General features: G+C 42.4%; 1 protein-coding gene across 11 annotated transcripts in view; it reads right to left on the bottom strand.

Annotated features, from left to right (window-relative positions):
- Positions 1–3,381: 3,381 nt before the first annotated feature.
- RBMS1 (RNA binding motif single stranded interacting protein 1) overlaps positions 3,382–9,932 on the bottom strand; it is a 212,148-nt gene continuing 205,597 nt past the window's right edge. For 7 of the 11 annotated variants that reach the window (XM_081241875.1, XM_081241873.1, XM_081241877.1 and 4 more), the window contains exons 11-14: positions 9,589–9,699; positions 8,534–8,647; positions 7,043–7,127; positions 3,382–6,009 (exon numbers count right to left, since the gene is read on the bottom strand). In XM_081241875.1, coding sequence (XP_081098001.1) covers positions 7,050–7,127; positions 8,534–8,647; positions 9,589–9,699 — 303 coding nt within the window. In that variant the 3' untranslated portion in view covers positions 3,382–6,009; positions 7,043–7,049. The remainder of the gene's footprint in view (positions 6,010–7,042; positions 7,128–8,533; positions 8,648–9,588; positions 9,700–9,932) is intronic. The other 4 variants (XM_081241879.1, XM_081241878.1, XM_081241872.1 and 1 more) reach the window with 1 other exon arrangement.

Genomic DNA, 9,932 nt, shown 5'->3' with positions numbered 1-9,932 from the left:
ATTAATCATTGTGACAAAAAGAAAGAAAGAAAGAAAGAAAGAAAGAAAGAAAGGAACAGGGATTTTAATTGGCTACAAGCTTTAAGAACTGGGAAGTCAAGAAGGAGACCGTTTCACCTGCAGCAGACGGATGGGGCTGAGCCGGGAGACAGGTGAAGCCCCAGGCTATTCCTGCAGTTCTGGGTTTTATCTTGAGTCACCTGTGGTGCATCTGGAGGGTGACCTGATGGTGAGCCAGAGCTGACGAGTAACAGTTAAAGCTACAAGGAATGTTCAACCCAGAGAAGATTTGTGGAGCCAGGAGTTTTCCACATTTGAGAAATGACTGGTCTCATTTTTAAAAAAAGGTTTTTGAATAAATGGCTGTACATTAAAACAGAATTTTTGGGTATACAGCTCTATGAATTTTAGCTCATATATAGATTTGTGTAACTACCACCATCAGGATATAGAACAGTTTCATCATTCCCCCCCAAACTCCCCTGTGCTATCCCCTTTATGGTCACATCCTCCTGTCCCCTTTAACTCCTGGCAATCACTGATGTGTCGTCTGTCACTACGGTTTTGTCTTTTCAGGAATGGGAATGACGGACTTATTCTGTGGCATCTCAGTTGGCAGAACTAAGGCTGACAGGTAGAAATTACAAAGACGCAAATTTGACTCCATAAGCAAGTTTGAGAGCAGTTCCCCAAAAGATACAAGGTGCCAAGAGAGGTGGGAAGTGCCCAGTCACTGGAGGTATTCAAGGAGAGGAAGTGGTTTCAGGGATACTAGAGGGTAGGAGATACCCGCAGTCTTGTTTATGATCCGTATTTTGTGTCAATGAGCAGTGGAATAATCTACATCAAATCTCAGTCACACACACATGCACAAAAGGATTAATAGCATTAAAGTTTGTATTTAATCCAAAGCCACCTGTTTTCAATTCTGAGCAGCCCAGGGACCTACCAGCACTTTCTTACGCCTGCAGTCATGAAGTCTGGCAAGGCTTTTGACTTCCTTCCCTGCCCCCAACCCCTTCCTTGAGCCTTAAAAGTCACATATAAGTTACTCCCCGTCTGAGCAACAATGCTCTCAGGAGGAAGCTGACAGCATCGGGCAACGTTCTTACTACCAACCCGCAGTTCGAGTACCCTGTTATCCCCAGAGGTGTGTGCCTGGGGACCCTCGATTTCCACCAGGAGCACCCCCTGCGAGGCCCGGGTCGCCTGCCTTCAAGCTCACAGCTGCAGGTGGAGAGCCACAAAATCCTCCCTCTAGTGGCTCAAGTGAGAACACTCCCGGGCCCTGAAAAGACCCAGAGCGTCAAGACAGGACGTCCAAAGACAGGAGACACTCCTCCGGAGCCATTCCACAGGGCTGAAATTCCATCGCCTGGCCGAGGTCATCCACAGGAAGGGTGGGCGCACGGCACCGCCTCCCCAGCCGTACCAAGGACGCTGCGCTGGGCCCCGGGAGCATTGCCTCGCAGCCCTGCTCCCCAGCGCCACCTGCCGGGGCTGCCTGCGGCCACCCCTCCCCCGCTCCCCGCCACTACCGAAGGGTGCTTACCTCATCACATTGCTATTGCAGGGGAAGAAGCTGCCCGGTTTTTCTTTAACCCTGGGCTGAATTTTCCTAACTACTTGCCATCTTCTGAAGATTTTCATGCAAGGGTCGGGGGTGGGGGTGGTGGTAGTGGTGGAGGAAGGTGGTGGTGACAGGTCTGTGACCTTTCTCCCAAGGCAGCTGCATCTTTTCCTCTTTGGCTGTTTTGGTGGAATGAGACTATCGCTGTCAGATCTGAACATTTTTGAGTCCCTACTCAGGCTGGGAGGCACTACCTGTCTCTTAGTGAATTTTTAACCAGCATCTGTGAAATTTGAGAGGAGGCGGAATTCATGCTCCAGCGGATGTACCTCCGCCACTGCTCCTGAAGGGCATGGATGGTGGGGAGAAAACGGGGCTCCTGTCCACCCACTGCTCTCCCTCATCCCAGCCCATAGAGAGAGAGAAATATGCACGCCCGGGAGTCGCTGCCAGCTTCCTCCCTCTTTTCCAGGCAAGAATTCCTCCCCGATCCTTGGACCCAGGCCATCTCAGACAAAGAGGGAGTCCTGGCCCCTGACGATGACCCGAGGAACCACCACATTTTAGCAAGGTGGGGTTGATCCCCAAAGGCGCCACAGGCTCTCTATGTGTGAGCGACAGCTCTTTTTTATCCATCAGCAGTCTGGCTTGCTAAGCCCTGTTGCACAGACAGAAAAGGTGCTCTGAAAAAGTGTTTATCAGTTTCTGTGTGAACGACAGCCCCCGGATGTCCCAGGACTCCAATGACATGAGCCGTCTTAAAATAACAGAACAAAAATAAGGTTAACAAAACCGAAGGGGCCCAGCAGTATTTCTTTCCTGCCTCTGGTCAGTGGTCCTGTGAAGGAGCATGGGGACAGTGTGAGGCTGGGAGAGAACATCGGGCCACAGAGCTTACATCCTTGGCAGCCTGCGTGTGTCAGTGAGGCTACACTTTGCTCCTGCCCCGACCTCTTCCCCTCTGGTTATCATTGAAGCACTGGTTATCATTAGAGGACCGGGTTCCCTTTTCTCATAGAGCCAGTGAGTACTGGGGCTTTCTCGGCTCCGGCAAGGTACATGCTCTAAACCCCATGTATCTAATTCACATATCCCATCGTCCACACTGTGGGGGAGGCATACAGAAATGGAGGCTATGGATATTCTTCTCGCCCACTCCTTGCATCAGGACAGAGCCAATGGGCAGCAGAAAAAGAAACCTTTACAACTACACTGAAACATTTCATCTACCTTGGGTAAGAGTCCATTTCTTGTACTAAGAGCCTCCCATAAAGCATGTCAGTGTGGGAAAGAGAGCTGTGGTCTCTGCCCCATGAATGCTGCACCAGAGCCTCCTACTGGGAACAGCCAAACAAAGTCACTAAAGGAGGCCCGAGGCATCAAGGCAGGGATAAGATCACCCTGAAATCCTTACCCGTGGGCTTGTTTACCAGAGATGGGGACACTGCTTTTATTCGCTCCTCCTTGCTGGGCAATGACAGTGCCACAGTCAAAAGGTAGCAGTAAGGAAGGAGGAAGGAGAGGGGCCTGGCTCTTTGGTGTTTACGAACAGACCAAAGGTGGACTTTGCTGAGAGGAAACATGGTGAGCAAATGCTTGTCCCTGTACATGAACTGAAATAACTAAACACAACAGGGTGGCAAGGTTTTTTCCAGTTCTTTTGAAGGAAATATACTTCGAGTACATATTGAATCTGAAAATAATTTTCAACTCAGTTTCAAACCAATCCACTGAGCTGAAAGAAGAGATCAGAAATGAAATGAAATTCTGATATACATTGAATCTAATCTAAAAAAAATTGACAGGAAAAATAAAATTTCAGATGTTTTTTATTCAAAGGTTCTCAAAAGAAATAAAACAGAAAAAGCTAACAATCTGATCAAATGTACAGTTCAAAAATGTCTTTTTGGCGTTTAACAACAAGTCCTAGGAAAGAAAACTACAGAGTTATCTTGAACCGGACAAATAAGTTACCACTGGCAAGTTTGTGGCACTAGTAAAACAAAAATAAAAAATTAACTCTCTTGATCATATAGATATCTCTATGAAAATCTTTTTTTTTCAATCTGTACAAAAGGTCTTTCTTCATAAATTAATTTTTTTTATAATTTAATGGCTGTCTACTATGTGATGTTTAACTGATTTTTTTTCTTTTTTTATGTACAGAGGTTATGTTTCCCAAATCTTACCCAGACGAGTATGGCACTTAGTTCAGACATTTCTAGCAGCAGATTTCCCCTCCCCTCTAACTGAGTTATCAAATTTCTGTCTTAACTAATGCAAAAATATCAAGTAGTGAGAGACCCAGGTTTATAATGTACTAGGTACAAAGAGGGTGCTGCGTTCGGTCTGGACTTTCACAAAGCAGTAATATTCCAGGGAGCATAGAACCAATAATACCACAACTTTAAAAAAGGAAACAAAAACAAAAACAAAAACACACTTCTCTTATGACTATGTAATTTTCACTAGAATCTACACTTCTCAGAGCAGCAAGGACTTTTGAAACTATGAAATATCACTGACATCTATAATCAAACACAAGCATAAATTTTAAGAACTAAAAAATACTCGAAAGAAATAACTGCTTAGGCCTAGCTCCTGAGCTAGGAAGGATTTGGTCTGTGGAAACAGGGAGGGCCAGCAACCTGTCCCAGCACAAAAGAAAATAGACTCTGAGGTAGATAACTGATCACACACAGTTGACCAGACAAGTACACAGTTTTGGAAGACAACTTAATTTACCATTGCTTTTCAAACGTATGCAATTGTCTTAATAAAAGAGCTTTAATAACAGTGAATTATCTTATATGTACTAAAGTAGAAATAACTGTGTATTTATGAATCAGGAATTTCATAGTTTCAAAATTGGTTTTTCTTTACACTTAACACTTGTAGTGATGATGTAAAGTGTGGCACTGCTTGGATCCAAATCTTCCTTCATGCTTTTTTGTTTGTGTGTGTCCATACATCAATTAAAATTATAAAACCTAAATCCAAAGGTACAAAAAAGGCACATTCTCCTAACCGCAAACTGGTCCGGCAAAAATAAAGAGCACAGAAGATGTGATGCTGAGACAAGCTGGAGCTACTGGTTACTGGCTCTTCGGTCTTTGGTGAAGTTACCTTTAAAAGTGCCAAGTAATTTTTGTTTCTCAAATTTACGTGATAGAGAGAGCTAGTAGCCAATCGTTTTGCTTCTATTCATATCTCAGCTTATGTTTGAAGATAAATCCTTACTTTTAGCTTTTGCCATTTCGTTGCAGTAGCAACATTTGTGTTTTTTTTTCGGTTTGCCAGATCTCAGGCGTCATTCTCATTCTAAAGCACTATCGTTAGTATAAAGGAAGGACAAAACATTCGGTGACTCCCTCCCCTCCCCCCACCCCCTGCCCCTACGCTACCTACACTAAATCTAGAACATCAAGTTAGTTGTTTTTTTTTTTTCCTGAAAAAAGGCAAAAAAGACTTTACATTGCATCATACAGCAGATATCCTAAATCAGTCAAACTATCAGAGGAAACTCTTGGCGTACAGCCTTACAAACAATTTACCCTATTAAAAGTTCCCCAGTCAGAAAATGTGTTTCACACAAAACAGTTTTCCCTTCTTGCATTTCACTACCTTACACATTATGTGAAAAATCATTAAAAACACCTACTACATATTTAAAAAAGCCAAAATTTCAGCAACTTTTATTGACTACCTTTTAAAAGCCCTATGCTGCTGTTTTACAAGGCATAATAGACCAGCCCATTTGGTCAAAGCATTCTACATCATTAGTTTGAACTAACTTTTACTGAAACAGCTACAGCATCAAAAGAGTTAAGGCAAATTGGAATTCATAGAAAAGGATAAGACACTTCACACTACGTGGAAAGGAAAACGGAAAGCTAAGATAAGAGACACTGGCGGCAACACTCACACTGCAAGCACAGAACACCAGGGGTGAAGTTGGACTATTTAAACATCAGAAAGCCCATTTCATACAGCTGAAAAAAACACAAACGAAACACAAAATGAACAAAACCACAAGAATCCGGTCATGCACTTGGGTAAGTCTTCATGGTCTTTGTGCATACCCAGAGAATTGAAGTTTTCTTTTTCTTTTTTTTTCTCTTTTTTCTTTTTTTTTCTTTTTTTGCATCATAACATTTGATAAAAATCTTTTTGTATTTTGTTGGTTTTTTTTTTTTTTTTTTTTTTTTTTTTTTACTAAAATAAACCTGTTCAGGGGAACAGCTACTAGATGAATTTAAGGGTTTTATGCACCTTATAGAACTTATAGCAAAAATAGTTTTAGTTGATTTCATTATAAATAACGTTTTCAAGAACCTGTGCAAAACTGTCAATAATTTCCTAAAGCACAATTGATCAGAAAAATCCATGATTGTTCAGCCTTCACAACCTTCTTCATTTAAGCACACCCTTCTGTACATCTGAAAGAGAAAAAAAAAATGCTTTTGTACATTTGGTGTAATATACCAGAGATATGTCATCTCTTTCTTGTTTTAAAGATATGTGTTTGAGAAAGGATCTGCTCATCGCTGGTGGTAGGCCAGTAAATGCAAACTCTGGAACTGAGGTCACTTTTTATGCCCTGAGTCCACCTTTCAAACCTGGGACCTGCAACATACTTCACCAGAGCAATCCAGAAACCCAGGTGTTCTAGGTTCCACACAGCTGTTTTACTGCAATCTGCATGGCAGAGTGACTAGTTTTGAGATCCGTGGTCCAAGTGGGAACTGGGAGAGCAATCTCTCAATCTAAGCAATCTCTCAATCTAAGGATAGTCATATTAGATTCATAGTCAAGATACTGCTAATCTTGTAATGCTAGATTAAGCAAAATCTTATGCTATATTTCCTTTAGTTTGTGAGCATTAAAATAATATATATATATTACATATAATATATATATATATAAAAAATATATATATAAATGTATTGTAGGACAAATATGGTACCCGGCATTGTCTGATTATGTTACCAATCTTTTGGCGGGGGGTGGGTAGGAAGGAAGAGAGTGTAAATATACATTTGACTTCAATATAAGGCACTGTTCTTTTGGGACAGAATACTTATCTACAAATCCACAAAATCACTGTTTTTTTTTTTTTTTTTGCGGTACGTGGGCCTCTCACTGTTGTGGCCTCTCCCGTTGTGGAGCACAGGCTACGGACGCGCAGGCCCACTGGCCATGGCTCACGGGCCCAGCCGCTCCGCGGCATGTGGCATCTTCCCGGACCGGGGCACGAACCCGTGTCCCCTGCATCGGCAGGCGGACTCTCAACCACTGCGCCACCAGGGAAGCCCAAAATCACTGCTTTTAACATTTCAGTAACATTGGATTCCCTGGCCATGACTGAAGCAGTGTGACCAGACCTGAGTTCTTTAAAGTACAATTTTGATACAAGAATCACAGACTCTCCTTGACTTGAGCCCTACAGTGATGGAGACCTTTCTCTCATACCTCACAGTTACTTATTGGGTTGAAAGGTATATGGAGAATGGTCATTAGACGTCTCTACAGCCACCTGCTGCTGACCACTCGCCTCCTACAACAAAGCAGAACAGATGAGACATGTGAGCAAAGAAATCCAAACTCTGTTACCCAGGTTGGACTGAGTCCCACATCTTAAAAACAAGCACTCCTTAAAAGTGATTTTCTTAATGTCATATAGAACCTTCAAAGTTAATTATTTCCCTAAGAAGTTAAAATGTCTGATAGACCCAAAGAACCTCCTTTAACTTTTATGAGTTGCCTCTTCATATCAAGCTGCAATTTACCAAACAAATCTCTTACCCTTTGGGGGCCAGATGTGACTTGGAATTCAGTATTTTCAGATTTTAGAATCGGAAACATGGTATGCATATGCTGTACATCAGAGACTATACCCAGTGGGGTCTAGGGCTGTACCTCATAATCAAACACATTAATAGGTCTGTGCTGAAAGGTATGAACATGCAGTGTAAATGGGGTAAAGATCTTGTCTTACATCAGTTCAGCTTGGGTTCTGTCACAGGTCAGGTTTTTTGCTAAAGTAGTTACAAGGAAAATTTGTCGTTTCAGATTTGTTTGTTCTAGCATTGTAGATAAGGGGTTCTGGTAACTGTGGCTATCAATAACTGTACAAATTTAAATCATTTAGAAGCAAACAAAACAAAACACATCCCACCTCCCCTGTAATCCAGCCACAGTCCTAGGGTTGTTTCTGGAATTGGAACCTATGGGATCTGCCTAGCAGGGGGGATCGATTGGGTTGATGAATTTCCTTGGAATTTCAAGGGTACTTTGCAGGAAAACACTATACTTTCTGCCCAACTTGAATCCAAATGTCAGACTTCTTCCATATCAATATCATAACAGTATTTTCCATAACAAGAACTAAGAGTTATTTAGCTCTACTAAGTCTCTATAAAAACAGGTATGGTGTGTTCCTCATCTCTGTTACAGTTCTGAAACATTTTTTTTCAAGTATCTTAATAACAAGTTAATTTTTGTAATTATTATTACTGATATAATCTTTGTTACTAGTATTGCAAATTCCAGATTTATCTTAATTTGCCTGTAAGCGTCACTTTACAGGAGACAAGATAGAGCCTTGAAGGGGTATGAAATATGCTACAAGCCTAGAAAATATCAGTATTTCTGGGAGTCTTGGGGGTGTGGCTTGGATGCTGTTTACTAACTTGTATGCAGAGAATATTTCATAGTGGAAAACAACTCTAGGCATAGACTCCCTCTCAACTCGATTCTTTTTTTTTTTTTTTTTAAATATGGAACGCTTCACGAATTTGCATGTCATCCTTGCGCAGGGGCCATGCTAATCTTCTCTGTATCGTTCCAATTTTAGTATACGTGCTGCCGAAGCGAGCACTCAACTCGATTCTTTATGCAAATGTTTGACTTTCGATTGATTCTTTTTTGAGTTCTATTTAACCCATTTCTGAAATTACTCACTGCCAGAACGGCCACTGGACAGTCTATACCAACCTCCACAGGAACCGCCGGCGTCTGCACGTGTGTATACTGTGGCAAGTAGGCCCCCTGCACAGCTGACGTGGCAGGCATGTACTGAAAAGAAGAATACAGTCAGCATGGCCAACGACGAGCCATGGGTGACGGTCACTACAGTTTCTCGTCCTCGGTAATTCAGCATCACTAACGTGCTATTTTATTCGAGAAGGTCTCTCCCTCAAAGGACCTCATGAGTTTCCAGCAGCCCCCTGAACCAGTATCTAGAATTGTTTCCATAGGTGGAGACCCAAGAAGTAAATGCCTTATTACATCTTTAGCAGGTCACTGAAAAATGGGAAATGGACCCTTGCTTTCCTGATGCTGACAGTCATCCTTCTCTGAAGGCAGGAGAGGTTTCTCACTGGATGTGTGTGGCCCTGGCTTAGCCTTTACAAGCTGCTTCTGTTGGCTGTGAATGTAAGCCAGGAAAATACTACCCTTTATTCTTTTAAGCTACCATAGATATGGTCTCAATTAAAAGCCTTTGGCCATCTGACCATCTAAACACTACACGTATCAACCCTGGAAGTGAATCTGGGATTAGTTCAACCCCAATTCCCAACTGAGTCCCTGGATTTGGAGGAAATAAGTCAGTACTAAGATTGTGATTCAGTGCCCCCAAAATCCATACAAGAAGAAATAAGTGAGTAAAAATTCCCTGCCTTGACTACCATGAATCACCTTCATCTTTTGCTTCATGAGACCAGGTCTGCCAGTGTGAATGAACGATACTAGTAATTAGGGCTAGAAGTGGTCTTGTATGGATGCTAGATTCTGATAAAGGAGAGATAGATAGATAGCCAGAGGACAGACTTTTAGTTCATCAATTAATCAAGAAATATCTGAGTACTTACTATGTGAAAGGCAATGTGGGAGGAGAGAGGGGATCAGACATAATCTCTGACATTACAGAGTCTATAATTGATAAGGAAGACACAGGCTGCATTAATTTACCCTCCTCTGTTTGCTGAGACACATGATATTAATTTGCCACCTACTGTTCCGGTGCTGCCTAGTGACAGATGACTCATCTGCTGGGCCAGAGGGCTGATCATAGATGCGGGCTGTAGTGACATGGTGTGCTCCATTGAGGGAGTTAACACGGCACCCTGGGGAGTCGGAGACAGAGGAAGTGAGACAAACTGAGGGAGGGAGTGCAGATTCTGGAACCATCTTTTGCAAAGGAAATGCCTTAGTTTACTGAGGAACATGAAGCTAAGATAACCTCCCCTCAAACTTGCAAACGGTGTCACGATTTCTTATAAATGGTCTAGATTGTGCTTCCTGAGACTTTTTAAAAGAGCACCCACTTCACAGAAATCCTTCTATTAAATACCTCTCC

This window comes from Mesoplodon bidens (genome assembly GCF_964165515.1).
Source record: "Mesoplodon bidens genome assembly, chromosome: 8".
Taxonomy (NCBI): domain Eukaryota; kingdom Metazoa; phylum Chordata; class Mammalia; order Artiodactyla; family Ziphiidae; genus Mesoplodon; species Mesoplodon bidens.
This window is presented reverse-complemented; position numbering and strand designations above follow the sequence as displayed.